This window comes from Acomys russatus, chromosome 8 (assembly GCF_903995435.1).
Source record: "Acomys russatus chromosome 8, mAcoRus1.1, whole genome shotgun sequence".
Classification (NCBI taxonomy): Eukaryota; Metazoa; Chordata; class Mammalia; order Rodentia; family Muridae; genus Acomys; species Acomys russatus.
Genome location: NC_067144.1, coordinates 67,951,796 through 67,968,968, shown reverse-complemented (window position 1 = coordinate 67,968,968; position 17,173 = coordinate 67,951,796). Strand labels below are relative to the sequence as shown.

The 17,173-nt window shown below is 39.4% G+C and overlaps 1 protein-coding gene across 1 annotated transcript; it reads left to right on the top strand.

Annotated features, from left to right (window-relative positions):
* The first annotated feature begins 3,497 nt into the window (after nt 1–3,497).
* LOC127192846 (40S ribosomal protein S4-like) lies at nt 3,498–4,244 on the top strand. Its single transcript, XM_051150195.1, has one exon. It carries the CDS (start codon nt 3,498–3,500, stop codon nt 4,242–4,244), a length of 747 nt encoding a protein of 248 aa, XP_051006152.1.
* Nucleotides 4,245–17,173: the final 12,929 nt, after the last annotated feature.

Below are 17,173 nucleotides of genomic sequence, written 5' to 3'. Positions count from 1 at the left end.
AAAATTGAAGAGAGTGGTTAAGCAATCTAGCGATTACATTTGTGGTTCAGTTTCTAAATGTTGAGATATTCCAGGCTTAATAGGAGATTGAAATGGTGATCCAAATTGGATCAGAAGTTTTCTACAATGTTGTCGAGGAAGCTGTCCAAATCTGATGGGTAAAAGCAACAGAATCATCTGTTTATTGTGCACCAGCCCCATCTAAAGTCACAACCTTCTAGACGTGATCCATAGCTCATGAGCTACCTAATCATGTGGTAATCAGACCTGAGCGAATAACCGTAAAGGCCTTTTTCAGTGCCACAGCAACCTGTGGGATGCGGCAATGCTATGCAGTCAGGGTTGCAATGTGGTTTCCTCCCCAACTATCCAATCTCATTTTTTGTATTTCCATTCAGGATGTTGACCTCAAAGTTGTAATATCCAGGGCAATGGTGTATTTCCCCTTAGATTGCCAGAAAACACAACACATGGACTCGGTCTTAAGCCTTTACTCTCCTTTTCAGTCTTGTGTCCAGTTTACTATTTCTAATATAGCCTGGGCTATTCGCTGAGTTTGTCCTTTCAGATTTCACAGAAATTGAGAGAGCCTGTTAACAGGCACATTTTTTTAATTAAAAAAAATTTTAATTTTTATTAATTTATTCATATTACATCTAGATTGTTAGCCCTTCCCCTGTTTCCTCCTATTCTTCCCTCCCTCCCACTTCCCCCCTTCTCGCCTCACCTATGTCTGTGATTGAGGGAGACCTCCTCCCCTATATATGCTCTTAGAATATCGAGTCTCTTCTTGGTAACCTGCTATCCTTCCTCTGAGTGCCGCCAGGCCTTCCCATCCAGGGGACGTGGTAAGAAAAGGGGCACCAGAGTTCCTGTGAGAGTCAGATCTCACTCTCCATTCAACGGTGGAGAATATCATGTTCGTCGGCTAGGTCTTGGTAGGGGTTCGAAGTTTACTGCCTATATTCTCCTTGGCTGGTGCCTTAGTTTGAAGAGGACCCCAGGATCCAGATCTGCCTGTCATAAAGTTCTTCTTGTAGGTTTCCAGGACCCTGTGGATCCTACTATTTCCCCATTCTTCCATGCTACTCTTGCCTAAAGTCTCAATAGGATGTCCTCTTTTTTGACCCACTTTCTTGGTAAGTAAAGTTTTTCATGGTACGTATCCTTTGGACTAGTGTTTCAATATAAGTGAGTATATACCGTTTGTCTCTTTTTGCTTCTGGGTGAACTCACTCATTATGAAAATTTCTAGATCAATCCATTTGTCCACAAATTTCGGGAATTCCTTGTTTTTAATAGCTGAGTAGTATTCCATTGTGTATATGTACCACAGTTTCTTTATCCATTCTTCTACTGAGGGACACTTAGACTGTTTCCATGTTCTGGCTATTATGTATAAAGCAGCTATGAACATGGTTGAGCATATGTCCCTGTTGTGTGGTAGGGCATTTCCTGGGTATATTCCAAGGAGTGGGATAGCTGGGTCTTGAGGAAGCCCTATTCCCATTTTTCTGAGAAAGCGTCAGATAGCTTTCCAAAGTGGCTGTACTAGTATGCATTCCCACCAGCAATGAAGGAGTGTTCCTCTCTCTCCACATCCTCGCCAACATGTGGTGTCATTTGAGTTTTTGATCTTAGCCATTCTGAATGGTGTAAGATAGAATCTCAGTGTCATTTTGATTTGCATTTCTCTGATGACTAATGAGGACGAGCATTTCTTTAAGTGTTTCTCAGCCATTTGATATTCCTCTGTTGAGAATTCTCTGTTAAATTCCAAGCCCCATTTTGCAATTGGGTTGTTTGGTTTTGTGGTGTTTAATTTCTTGAGTTCTTTATATATTTTGGATATTAAACCTTTGTCAGATGAAGGGTTGGTGAAGATCTTTTCCCAGTCTGTAGGCTGTCACTTTGTTCTACTGACAGTGTCTCCTGCCTTACAGAAGCTTCTCAGCCTCATGAGGTCCCATTTATTAATTGTTGACCTTAAGGCCTGGGCTGTTGGTGTACCGTTCAGGAAGTTGTTTCCTGTGCCTATGTGTCCCAGGCTCTTCCCCACTTTTTCCTCTAACTGAATTAATGTCTCTGGTTTTACGTTGAGGTCTTTAATACACTTGGACTTGAGTTTTGTGCATGGTGACAAATAAGGGTCTAATTGCATTTTTCTACATGTAGACATCCAATTAGACCAGCACCATTTGTTGAAGATGCTATCCTTTTTCCATTGAATAGATTTGGCTTCTTTGTCAAAAATCAAGTGAGCAAATGTGTGTTGATTCATCTCTGGGTCTTCAATTTGATTCCATCGATCCACCAGCCTATTGCTTTGCCAGTATCATGCTGTTTTAATTACTGTTGCTCTGTAGTACAGCTTGAGATCAGGTATGGAGATTCCTCCAGAGGATCTTTTAATGTATAGGATTGTTTTTGCTATTCTGTTTTCTTTTTATTTCTCCATATGAATTTGAGAATTGATCTTTCAATATCTTCAAAATATTTTGTAGGCATTTTGATAGGGATTGTGTTGACTCTGTAAATTGCTTTTGGTAAAATGGCCATTTTTACTATGATGATTCTCCCGATCCACGAACAAGGCAAATCCCTCCATCTTCTGATGTCATTTTCAATCTCTTTCTTCAGAGGTTTAAAGTTTTTTCCAAATAAGTCCTTCACTTGCTTGGTTAGAGTTACTCCTAGATATTTTATATTGTTTGTGGCTAGGATGCTCCACTAACGCTCTAGGTCAGCCATTAGACACTGCAAACACCACCCACCCACGTCTCATCTCTTGATAATGTGAGAGTGCCTGCCTTGCTTGGGACAGGAGCCCCAGATAGGCTCTCCCATTCGGGGAGTACAGGGCCAGTGCCTTGCGGCTGGGAGGCTAGGAACAATAGGGTTGCAGAGCTTTGGCGGTCGCCCGTGGAACCAGATCTTCCCATATCGCTGTAGGCAAGACCCACGTCTCCAGATAGGTCTGTGGAAGCAGCTCAAGCTGATTTCTCACTGCCGCTGTTTGCAGGCTCAGTCCGCTGTGATCGGTGTTAGGTTGGGCCCCGGACGGCCAGCGAGCTGCAGACCCACTTTAGCCGTCTCTGTTGGGTCCCGCCGCCTGTGTTTCCACTCGGCCTAGGCGGGTGACCTCCGCAGTTTGGGGTGGTGTGGAAGGAGGAATCCTACAGTTCTCAAAGTCCAGCAATCTGTGGCTCCACTTATATCCCTGGTCTCCTTGGAGTAGATCAGATACATGGCTTATTGGTCGGCGCCATCTTGGAATCCCTCACAAATCTGCTAACAGGTACTTAACTCAGCATTCACACACTGAGATTATGAACTACACATATATTCCTATTCTATAGTTTCTCTGTTCTCTTACAAGAATTTTTATCTCTCTTTTTAAAAAAAACATTTTATGGATCTTTCTGTTCCCAGTATAGCCGTGGCTCATACATAGTCCCAAGAAACACCTGAAGCATGTAGTGGCTTCAAAACATTGGATGCTGGATAAGTTGACTGTCGTGTTTGCTCCTCCTCCATCAACTGGTCCTCACAAGCTGAGGGAATGTCTGCCTCTGACAATTTTTGTAAGGAACAGACTTGAGTATGCCCTGACTGGAGATGAAGTTAAAAAAAAAAAAAAGATTTGCATGCAGCGCTTCATTAAGATTGATGGCAAAGTCAGGACTGATATTACCTATCCTGCTGGGTTTATGAATGTCATCATCATTGACAAGACTGGAGAGAACTTCCAGCTGCTCTATGACACCAAGGGGTGCTTTGCTGTTCACTGTATTACACCCGATGAGGCCAAGCTGTGCAAAGTGAGGAAGATCTTTGTGGGCACAAAGGGAATCCCACATCTGGTGACCCATGATGCTCACACTATTTGCTACCCTGATCCCATCATCAAGGTAAACATTCATATTGATTTGGAGATGGGCAAAACAACTGACTCCATCAGGCTTGACACTGGGAACCTGTGTATGGTGACTGGAGGTGGTAATTTGGGAAGAATTGGTGTAATCACCAACAGAGAGAGAGAGAGAGAGAGAGAGAGAGAGAGAGAGAGAGAGAGAGAGAGAGAGAGAGAGAGACATCCTGGCTCTTTTTATGTGGTTCATATGAAAGGTGCCAATGGCAATAGCTTTGCCACTCAGCTTTCCAACATTTTTTGTTATTGGCAAGGGCAACAAACCATGGATTTCTCTTCCCTGAGGAAAAGGAATCCACCTCACCGTTGCTGAAGAGAGAGAGAGGAGAGGCTAGCTGCCAAACAGAGCAGTGGGTGAAGTGGTCTTAGGAGACAGGCTGGGGAAACAGTTTCAAGCCTTTCATGGTGATATGCTAGATTAAACAGCATGACAAAACGAAAAAAATTATGTATAAGTGTTTTGCATACATGTTTGTATGTGTGCCACATGAGTATTTGCTGCCCATGGAAGTCATAAGAATGTATGGATCACTTGGACCTGGAGTTATAGATGGTTGTGACCTACTATGTCTGCACTAAGGACTGAATGCAAGTTCTCTGAGAGAACAAGTGCTTTTAACTACTGGGTTATATTTCCAGCTCCTGAGAATTTGCATCTTTATCTCCCTTTGATTTAAAATTCTGCTGCAAGATTGGAATCATAGAGAAATCTTGAAGACTTCTGTAATTTTTTTTTGCTATATTTTAAGAGGTCCAAAGATTGAAAAAAAGTATGGTCTGTTTTCTCTGTGTATTTTTTTATTTTTTATTTTTTATTTTTTATTTTTTATTTTTTTTTATTATTTTTTTTATTAATTTATTCTTGTTACATCTCAATGTTTATCCCATCCCTTGTATCCTCCCATTCCTCCCCCCCCCCATTTTCCCATTATTCCCCTCCCCTATGACTGTTCCTGAGGGGGATTACGTCCCCCTATATATTCTCATAGGGTATCAAGTCTCTTCTTGGCTACTTGCTGTCCTTCCTCTGAGTGCCACCAGGTCTCCCCCTCCAGGGGACATGGTCAAATGTGAGGCACCAGAGTATGTGAGAAAGTCGTATCACACTCTCCACTCAACTGTGGAGAATATTCTGACCATTGGCTAGATCTGGGAAGGGGTTTAACGTTTACCTCCTGTATTGTCCTTGGCTGGTGCCTTAGTTTGAGCGGGACCCCTGGGCCCAAATCTGCCTATCATATTGTTCTACTTGTAGATTTCTAGGACCCTCTGGATCTTTCCTTTTGACTTAGCTTTCTTCAAGGAGTAGAACACCATACCTTTCCAGTTTGTTTATTTTCTTTTTAAGTTTTTAATTTGTTTTCTCATATATTACATCCTTACCATGTTATGCTACTTCCTTTCCCCCTTAGCTTCCCCTGCATTCACTCCTCCTCCATTTCCCTTCAGAAAGGGCAGGACTTCCAAGGATATCAACCAAACATGGCATATCAAGTTACAATAAGTCTAGCCACCTCCCTTCATCTTAAGTCTTGACAAGGCAACCCAGTATGAGGAAAAGACACCCAAAAGCAGGCAAAAACGTCAAGACAGCCCCTCCTCCCACTGTAGGAGTCCCACAAGAAGAGCAAGCTACACAACCATAATGCATATGCAGAGGGCGTAGGTCAGACTCAGGAAGGCCCCCTGATTATCAATCCAGTCTCTATGAGCCCCTATAAGTACAGGCTGGTTGATTCTGTGGGTTTTCTTGTGGTGTTCCTGACCCCTCTGGCTCCTACAATCATTTCTTCCTTGACCCCTTCCTTGTGATTTCCCAAGCTCTGCTTAATGCTTGGCTATGAGTCTCTGGATCTGTTTCCATCAGTTGCTGGGTGAAGCCTTTCTGATGATGATTATGCTAGGATCTGCCCTAAGAGCAACAGAATATTATTAGAAAATATTTAATTGATATTTTATACTCATCTTTGGTTCTATATTAGGTCTTTGTGCTATCCAGCCTTTTGTTCCAGGCCCTCTAAGCAGTATCGGGGTGAGCTCCCTCTCGTGGCATGGGTCTCAAGCTGGAGCAGCCTCAATTTGTTCATTCTTAAATTTAATTATCTACAAAAACTGGTATGTTGTTAATAATGACAGTTGTTTTGCAAGTTTTAGTCGATGCTTTCTCCTCTTTTTCGCCCCTTTCTTTATCTTCTATTCAATAGTGAAAAGCACATATAAGGGGATTGATTATATGGCCATCTGGGGAACAGGAAAGTGATTCCAAGTTCACTCTTTCCAAAGTCAGTGAGTTTGTCTTTGTGTGAGATTAAGAGCTAAATAGAGGGTGAAGGCTATGCCCATCTAAACAGTCATCATCAAAATGTGGTCCCACCCACTACTGACTCACTATTGGGCTTTCCTTCTTAGTGGTGTGGCAGTAAATGGAACTTCCTGAGATATCTTTCTGGAAGACAAATTCTCCCCTTGGTTGGTATCTTTTTCTTATCCCCCTTTGAGATTCCTGGGGAAATTCCCATTTCTTTGGAGTCTATTGCTTTAATAGCCTCATAGTTGGGTTAGGTATCATTACAAATGTCTCTTCAAAAATCCCATTTTTACCCAAACCAGTTACATTTTATCACTTTCTGTTTTAAACCCTTAATACTGTGGTGGATTATGTTTATGTTTGGAAGAAATATAATAAACAGAGCCAGGCATGGTGGTGCACACGTTTAATCCCAGCTCTCAGGAGGCAGAGGTAGGTGAACTTCTGAGTTTGAAGCTACTGTAGACTATAGAGAGAGTTCCAGGATATCTGGGACTGCACAGAGAAACCCTGTATTGAAAATCAAAAGTAAAATAATATAAATAAAATAAATAAAATAAACAATGTATGTAGGGACCAATGTTACAACAAACTTACTTTGTGCCAGGTAGCACAGCATAAAAACCATTTCTCATAACCTTGGCTTTCAGTTACTGTTAGAAGGAGTTCCACAAGCAAGGTTGTCCTTTTAGTTTGATACACAGTCATCTCATGAAGCCTCGGCTGGCTTCAAACTTATCATCACTCTGTTTTACTTTTCCAAGTGCTGGAGTTTCTTAATTATAGTGTACAGAGAACTCAAATTGGAAATTAAGTAGGCGATTTGGAGAAAATGCAGTAATGGTCTTACCTAGCTGCAAATCCCCTGAACTACAGTATCAGTCTTCCAGATAAGATACGCCCAACAGCCCAGTAGCAGCTCAACTATTATGGGATAGTCCATTATTATTTCTGGATTTTTTATATATGACATCATAAAACCAGTCAAACCTCCATGGTTAAGACCCTAGGGGTGAACTTACTACTGTTGTTTAACTAAATTGTTATGGTGCCAAGGTATCTTCTAAATATCTATGTCTTTACCTGTAGACAGATGCCAGTCACAGCCTTAATCAGAGGTGCTTCGCTTTGCAGTGACAGGGGTGAATGCAGGGAGGCATGGCTGTTCAAAGTGCTAAGAATAAGTGATGTCTGGGTGCTCAGCCTTATGCAGACCATTTATACCATCACGCCTAAAGCTCAGGTGCAGAACAATTGTAAGAGCAGAAGACAGAGAGAGGGACAGTAAAGTGCTGACTCCTGGGCATGGCACAGTCAACACAGTCATGGCCCTTCAGTAGCCTGAAACAGTGCTGCACTTAAGACTGGATCCACTAACAGTCAGTGTTTGACTGGGGAAGGGCAACTGGGCCCTACAACTCCCTGCCGAAGTACTAGCTGCTGATGGATTGGGAGGGAGTGCAGCTCCTATTTTCAGCTGAGCGCACACTAGGTGCTCTTCAGGTTACGTGTAGATTCAAAGCCATGCCTACACAGTTTAAGCGACTTTGCTTAAACTCGGAGGGTCACAAAAAAGAGAGAGATGAATGCTTGAGATGCAATGGTAGGAAGGAAGCAGGAGCGATCAGAGAAGGTCGTGAGTTAATCAGAATGCACTGCATTCTTTTATTAGATAATAAAATCTGTATTTGGAAGGTGTTGTGATTGTATCCTAAAATTTCACGCGGATGTCCTACATCCTAGTACCTTAGAATATGACCTTACTTGGACTTAGTGCCTGGGTGGGTGTATGTAGTTAAGATAAGGTCACCTAGAGTGAAAATGGCTGATGTTCTGATAAGAAGAAAAGGCACACATACTAACAAAAGAGTACCTGGATGGGCAGAGGCACAGCTGAAGTAATGAGTCCCGGAGCCAAGCATCACAAATGGTGTCCAGCAACACTAGTGAGTTGGGGGATGTGGGGGCCATTTCTTTCTTAGAGAACTCAAGGACGGTGTGGCTCAGGCAACACCTTGGCTTTGGAAAACTTACCCCCAAAATGGAGGGAATAGATTTCTGATTTTAAAACCACCAGATTATAGTACCTTTATTATAGTTGTCCTATGCACTTAATACAGGATTATGTCTCTGGTTTTTTTTTGTTTTGTTTTGTTTTTTGTTTTTTTTGCTTTTTTTTCCCTGTAATAATCTCTGGCTATTTTTTTTTCTGGCTATTTGATTTTAATTGAGCCAGAGTATTGTGTAGCCAGGCTGGCTAGCTATTCACTAGGTATTGAAATAATGGCTTTGAACTCTGATCTTCCTGTTTCCACCATCCAGGTACTAAGATTATAAGCATACAGACCATGCCTCATTTATAGGATGTGAGGAGTTGAATCTGGGGTTTTGTGCATGCAAGGCAAGCACTCTAGCAACTGAGTTACAGTCACTTTTTCTGTCTGACTTTTAAAATTCTGTGCATATATTATGTTTAGAAGGGATATTGAAAGGCAAATACATTTAATCATGAAAAGGCAAAAGTAAATAAGAATCCAGATCTTATTACTTATTTCATAGAAATGTTAGAATATATTAAGGGGCTCATTTTTTTCCTCATAAGCATTTGTCCATTCCTATGGGAAATGTCAGCTATAGCACATGGAAATTTACTTTTGGATTTTAAATGATGTACCTATATTATTATAAATTTAAATGAAATAAGTAAAAACTAAGAAGAGTGTTTGCAAAGATTAATTAAGGATTTTTATTAAAAAAATGAAAATGTAAGCCTTTTAAGATTTGAAGTATCAGAAAAGTAGTTGATATCAGAGCTAAAAATAAATATGACAAGGGACTAGAATTAAAATGTTGAAATTTGCAATTCAAATGCTCAGTTGTCTGAGAGGCCAGAGAATCTGTGGAGTGGTAGGAAGGCCCTGCCTCCATTGTCCATGTTGGTCGGCACAGAAGGGCTGCTGAGGCAACAACCATTATGAACAGTGGGTGGAAAGAATAGGCTCTCTTATCTGTTGAAAGCAAGTTGGTGAATCCTTAGGTAGCTGTTTTAGTTCAGATCTATAATAGAAACCACAGGGCAGTTCAACCATAGTAAAATGAGTGTCAGAAGAAACATCGGTCCCTTGGTAACTGTTCATTAACTAGGTCCAGGTCTTCAGAGTATGTACCATAAGCAAAACCTAGATGTCCAGAGCTGTATCAGCTACTACCATGACATCAGTGCAACATCAATAATTGCTGTAGAGTCTTGAGGCATGAATACAGGCCTCAGCAAATGTCCTAAGTTTACTGTTGCTATATGTATGAGCTGTCTACACCACCAAGACTGGGCGTGGAAAACTAGGGCACTCTATCTTTTCTTTTAAAGTTCATTTATTTAGTGTATATTAGTGTTCTGTCTTCATGTATGTCAGCATAACTGAGAGGTCATTGGGTCCCATTGTGACCCACCATGTGGTTGCTGGGAATTGACGTCAGGACCTCATAAAGACCAACCAGTACCCTGAACTGCTGAGCCATCTCCAGCCCCAGGAACCCAATTTTTAATCCTACAATTTGTGTCAAAATAATGGAAAATTCTTCTACGTATGAGCAAAAGTTTTAAACAAATGTATACTTATTTATTTATCGTATGCACCTACATACGTGCCACAGTATGGATATGGATATCAAAGGACAATTTGTGGGAAGTAGTTCTTCCTTCTGTCATGCACTTCCACGGATCAAACTCAGGTTGTCAGGCTTGGTGGCAACCATGTTTACCAACTGCACCATCTTAGTGGCCTTCAGTGCAAGTTCTTAAGGCAGTTGGAATCTTTTTCTTAAAAGTCTAATTAAACAGTCAATTAAAACATCTTTGTTTATTCAATGACTCTAAAAACCAAATCAATAGCCTACATGTGAATAATAGATTCATGTATAAATTAAACATATTCATTGATGGGGATGCAGAACTCAGTTGACCAAGAATATGACTTCAGTTTTCTGTATATTCTAAGCAGATGTAAACTTCTCTCTCTCTTTCTCTCTCTCTCTCTCTCTCTCTCTCTCTCTCTCTCTCTCTCTCTCTCTCTTAATAAAAGATGAATATTTTCAAACACACTTTTGCTCACACTGCTTCTTATTGCCACCTCATGACATCAGGCTGAAGGCAGCCATCTGAAGATGCACTATAATGGTTTTCACTGAAGAGGTTTGGGTTTCATTTTTGTTGAGATCCCATTCTCTAAAAATAATGATTCCGGCTTCACACAGCAGAATTCAAGTGTGCTGCATTTTTTAAACTATACAGAAACATATGAAGAGAATACAAAATCAAGCATTTGCAAGCAGGGACACAGGGAATGAATATTGTTCTGTAAATAAGCTTCAAGCTGAATCTCAAGACAAAGTGTTTTAGCCAGAGACCCATCAGAGATACCCTGGATTGAAGGCACATCAAAGCCACATTCATCACACATTTGCTAGCACCCTGGCAGCGGAAATGCAGAGTTGCCAGCAACATTGGGCTGTGCAAAACGATAACTACCTATAAGCTTACAAGATGACAGGCTATGTCAGAGTTTATGTGGGCTTTTCATCATTGCTTACATGGCACATCAATAAATGGATAATAAAACCGTTCCTCTGGGTGGGCAACAGTCAAGTATGTGACAAGAAAATAAGATTTGTTGTTGTTGCAGGAATCTGATTTTAGAAAACATAACGGGGAAGCGTTTGACAGCGAGTTCCATCAGGAAGTAGCCTCTTTAGTTTTCCTAGAAGCCTCAATAGCCACAGAGTAGAGGAGGGGAGGAGCCGAAGTTGTTAGAAAACAGAGCGAGTGCTCAGCACTGCAAATTTCTATCATCTATGTGTCAGACATGATATAAGGCATTGGTCAGCTCGATGATAATTGACTGGAATAAATTTAAAATAAATAGCATGGTATTTTGAAAAGGGATAATAGAGGATGAGCAAGAAACTATTAAAGAAATGAATCCACACAGACTCATCTATGATGAGACCTAATGTTATTCATTTCTCAAAAAAGAGCCTCAAGTTAATGATGGATCGTTTTATAATGTAATACTAATGATTGATCAAGATACAGTTAAGATTACAGCATGTCTCTATTTACAACTACTAACCAGTGAACAAAACAATCTAGTTTGTGCTATAAGGTTGTTGTATAACACTCTGATTCTGATATAAGGCCAAGACATAGAATGTAATTAGTTGGACCCAGTAACTCTACAAATCTTTGCAACTGTAGAGAAAATGTGCATTCAGGGATGAGTTGAAATGGTTCATTAAATAAGACCTATCTATATTTTTGTATGTGTGACCTGTAGACACTGTAGGTGTATAAAGGTCTTGGCCTTCCAAAGGAAGCCTAAAACGGACAGGTTCTGTTTTTGTTTAGCTTAGAACTACTGGGGGGAAGTAAGTCTTTTGTATTTTTGCACAAAGATATAACACATATTTCTTCAAATTTTGCTTTGATGTACAAGAACCCAGGTCATATTCAAGAGCTCAAAGAACAAATATCGTGTTTGGTTCAGTTGTACTTATCTATGCTTTCCTAGGAGTTAGCAGAGTGCTCACCTCTCGGTATTTAGAGTCCTGGGGAGCTTATTTGTTCCTGTAGTGGTGGATGCAGGAGAGCATTGACAGGACTGTCTGTGGCCTTGGTTTCCAGACAAAGCTTCAGTAGTGGTATCTTTCTGGACATTTTTATATTTCATCTTAAGTATGTGACATGTTTGCATGCAGCTATTCATGGCATTCCTCATAATCCCTACACTTCTTTAAGTCAGTTGCAATGTCCCTCTCCTCAAGTATAATTTTAGTGGTTGTCATGTTTTCTTTGTTCTTTGTCTCTGTAGCTAAACATTAGCTCATTTTGTTGATATATCTCTCCCCCAAGAGAAAAACATTGGTTCTCCTCAGTTTTCTCTATTGATTCCTATTCTGTATTTTATTTATTTCCATTAATTATTATTTCCTGTTACCATCATTATTCAGTTCATTATTCCTTAATTCTTGTAGGGTTGAATTTTAACTTTTGTTTCTTTTCCTGAGATTTTCAGTTAGAGTTTAAAATATTTTAAAAATGCATTCTTTTGCCTTTTGCAAATTTAAATGAAGTTTATTTTTTATCTGAAAGACATGTTATTATTTATATTAAAAGTTTACTCTATGTTTCAATATATGTATACATCAGGTGATGTTTAAATTAGATTAAAACAGTATCACTTCAGTTATTTCTAATTGTTACATATTCAAAATTGTTTCTTTTGTGTATTTGGACTTCACCATAATGTTCATCTCTTCTTCCATTTTTGTCTAACAGAGTTTATAGACAATATAATATAATGCACAGCCACTCTAGTTATTGGATTTCATGACTACGAAACTGAACAAATAAACAATGCTGCTCCTCCATCTTGATTGATAACATCTGGTACTTTCAGAAGGTGCTAAATAACATCACATTTCCCTGTTGCAGAATGTAAATTCAATTATTGGGGTGTGTTTCCTAAGATAATCTGTGTCTTTATTATATACCAATATAAGATGGTAGAAGTGTCTGCTAACAAAGGCAAAGAATTTCTCCTGGAAATAGAATAGAGAATGCTTGTTAAAAATAGTGATAATGCCACCATTACACTTCACATTACCTCATTTGATTTAATTTTATGCACAGTGGTAGCAGTGCCTTAGAGAAATATGGATACACAGCACTTCTCAGGATATGCACACCCATAATAAGTAACTGATCTGTAGAGAAATGACATTCATCATTTTTATCTGACTCTGCACACTAACATTTCTTTACTTCTATTTTCCAAATATAGAAAGAAATTATTCTGTGTTCATTTGTTAGGCAGGCATGGTGGGCTTGGAGTGTGTAGTTTTAAACAAACACAAAACCCATCACCTTGGGACTTTTATATGTACTTTGGATGTCCAATAAGTCAGTATATCCAGCATTTATGGATATTACATACAGCAGAAGTATAAGCACACACTTATGTTATATGTAGTATTGCATTTAAAATTGTTTTAGAGAAATTACCTCTTATTTCCTACCTATTTCGTATTCTTTTGTCTTCTATATTTCAAAATTGAGCACCAGATTCCTCTCTAGGAAAGAGATATAGAGCAAGCAAGAAAGGGGGCAGGGTACAAAGACACCAGTCAGGTATTTCTTCTTTAAAATGCACACATACATAGATGCAAATGTATATATGTTGATATAGAAATTTAATATATAAACACAAGTATTCCACTTAGTGCACTGTGATATATTTTGAGCTACATAATTATTGAACTCTTTATAGTATTCTTGAATCTTTATGAGGGCTTTGAATAAATCCCTTTGTTTTTGAAACAGATTTGAGTAAAAGTCTAATGGCATTGAGGATTTTAAACCTCTTAAAAGTGGTAAACCAAAGACAAAATGGTTTTTTAAAAAAAGGAGAAGCACCCAATGCTCCCCAAGCCTTATAGAGTTCTCTATTGGATAAGTTGCCTCACAGACATTTTGTCCGTAGAGAAAATAATTCTATGTAATCTAGCATCCCTTTGTAAGGCTTGGAAACACGAGGTTAGACTGTTTGCTTTTTTGGCAGGCTTCCTTCTCTTCAAGTGGAATGACAAGATTTGTGTCCATTCTGACTTGCCTCAGATTCTCACTGCCGGTCTCGCCTTAGCCCTGCTTGTCTTCTCCAAAGCTTTCTTCATGTTTGCTCAAAAGCCTCACTCTGGTTGACTTCTATGGAGCATGCCCCAGGTCTCTAATGTGCACCTGGCTTTTCCTGATTCACAAGTCAATTCTGGGCTGGAATAAAATCCTTTTTGCTTTATTTTAGCTTCATCTGTGTAAATCCATGCTTCGCAGTAGGGACTAGGAAGAGCATGAATCTTCTGGCAACCCCCAGTGCTCATTATTTCAGCTTCCAGCCTTACAGAAGAAACCTCTGCAATTGCCTTTTCTACTGAGCTGGACATTTTACTCTCTATAATAATCTGTTGGTATCATTTTCTTCACAGACATGTCTCAGAAGGTCATCAGTGCTACTACTTTGTGTAAATGTTCCTTTTTGACACATTATAATGCTGTATTGCTATAGTAGTGGAAGCATTTACTTATCCTTCAGCAGTTTACCCTGGGGACTTTGTGAATATTGAGTGATATTTTATCTGCATTCATATGAAGAAACCCAGGTTGAAAGTTTGCAACTCTGAGATAAATAAATAAGGAATTAGCAAACTCCAACACTCAAGGTCAATGAGCAAGCTTAGATAGTGATAGTCACTTTCAACTTCACCCACTTATTTAACTTTCAGATTCTTCATTTTGATTCTTGGGATCAAACACAGGGCCTCAAGTATGCCAAGCAAATGCTCTATTATTATTCTAATTTTCAACAGTTGTTTCTTTTTTTAGTGGTGACCATCTTAGCCTTACTGATACTTCTAGCCTGAAAATTATTTCCTATAATTTGTCTCTGAGTAGAACATAGAAATTAATGTATAGCAGCAGATTGCCATGTGGGGGCTCTATGTACTGAGCTGCAAATGGGCTGCATACAAGGACTAAAACAGAGCTAGTAATAGCTTTAGGGTATTAATATTTAAAGCTTTATAACAGAAAAATAGAGCTTGCATGAAAATCCTTGGAATATTCTGGCTCATCTAGGTCTAGGGGCCAGAAGTGTGCCTAGTTTGGATCAGTATTTGGGGATCATATTTAAATGGCTGTCCCCTTCTTAATCATGGGAGTGGGGTCTCCTGGGTGTTTCTAGACTTGGGGCCTTAATAGATACTCTTGTATCTTACCACCAAGGCCTCTGATACAGTATTTTCATCTTGTTGGTGATACGTGTTTAAGCTCTGGGATGGCCAAGGTCATGTCCAGATTCTGGATGGTTTGTCTTTATCTATAATTTAGTGTCAGAGCTGATGATGCCATGGCTCAGAGACCCTCCCAGAACAATGTTGCCCCGTACTAATGGATGGATCTTGTTTCCCTGTTGAGTCTCTTTTCTGATTCAGTTTTGAGCTTTTATTCTTCACTTGCTTTGCAATCTCATTTTCTCTCACTCACTTCTACATTTTGGAACAGTGTCCTTGAAGTTATTATATTCTTCTCAAGTCTTTGTCTCAAGTTTACGTCCCTAGTTCCCCCTTAAGCTACAGATATCTGTAGCAAGGTGCCACTTGAGATATTTTTCTTATCTCTGGAGATTGCATGAACCTGTGTCTATACCCAGCAGTTTTCCAGATCTTCATCTCGATTGTCTTTGAAACGATTTGCCTTGAGTCTCACAGCCAGGAGTAGCTGAACCTCCAGTCTTGTCTTCCATGTATGGTTCCCATTAAAAACTGTTCCTATCCCCCCCCCCATTCCCATACTAAATGAGCAAGTCTTGTGAATGTTTTTCTTGTAAATAGTGTTTTGCTTTTAGTTGTGATACTTTTTCCTCAAAGCCTCGCAATGGCCGTCTGAGCATTCACTCCCCTTTGATTGGGTATGGGTCTATGGTCATACGCTTTGGTTAGCTTTCTTTTAGTTAGTTTCCATAATGACTTCTGAAGAAGAGCGTTATATAAAAGAATACCTAACAACTTTATACAAACTAGTATTTGTGAATCTATGGCAAGATACATGTCCCTAGCGTAGAAGTATTATCAGGGCCCAGGAATGGCTTGTTACTTGTCACACTTAATGCTTCCTTTTCTCTCTGGGAGTATTATCAACACTATTTACAAACCAATATATTCTCTAGGACTCTTGACCATTCTATTCTCCTTGTACACATATGCTTCCTCTTTACTATATACTTTTTTTTCTTAAATGAGTAACACATTTAAAAACCCATGTCTGTATGTGTGCATGCACCCACATGCACACATAGAATATGAAAGTATTCTATAACAAAACCATGTAGATCTTATGTAGGTTAATGACATGTTATCATGATGTTACAGCCGCCCTGGATTAAAAGATATGAAATAGCTACAACTATAAAGCACAATTGGTGAACTTGGAATGTATTTATAGTTTATTAAAGTAGCTATTAAGGGCATTGGGGGGATTCATTAGGAGACAGTTTGATTCTGAGTCTGATACGTGGTTACAGAATTGTTTACTTTAACTCTGTCAATTTGGCTAACAACAGCAGATAGTTACTAATTAAAATTTACCTCTTTAAAAAAAACACCAGACACTGTGTTTGTAAGACAGAGAGAAAGCAAGCTGAAACTGGTCTGAAAACTTCCTTTTTCAGGGTGAACTTCTATGGTGACATAAGGTGCTAGTACAGTCATAGCCAGCTGTAAACCCAATGAATTACAAGGGAAACCTGCCAAGCTAAGTAAGTCTACTGGTGCAATAGTGGCATGGCTATTATGGAAGGAGTCACCACTCTTGGAGCAAGAGACTTTTATGCCATACCTGTTATATAAACTCAGTCTATTCTATTTTTTTTTTGTCAAAGATTTTTTTCTCAAGTGCTACTCACATATAGTGTGAACATTTTAGTCCTCCTCTTGGCCCTTTAATTTGTCATTATGTGAAAGTATTTTTCCTTGGCCGATGCATTATCTGCCAAGCTTTAGCATATGTACTTTTGTTTCTCCATTTATGACATATTGGTCACCTGTCACATTGTAAGCATCCAGACCAGATGTTTCCAGAATTTTATCTTTATATCCAAAGAATTGAGAAGAATACTTTCCCCAGATTTTCAAAATAATCAAGCTTTTGTCTGGAGCAAAGGTATACTTTAGGATATAGAAGGTTTTAGCTTCAAGACTGAGAGCAGGCAGTGTGAGTGAGAGTACCTGAGTGCCCAGACTACTGTTCAGAGGAGCTGGTTACTCAGGGATACTTTGGAGTTACCTTTCTGTTTTAACTGATAGATAAGGTCATTCATTTTTCCCCA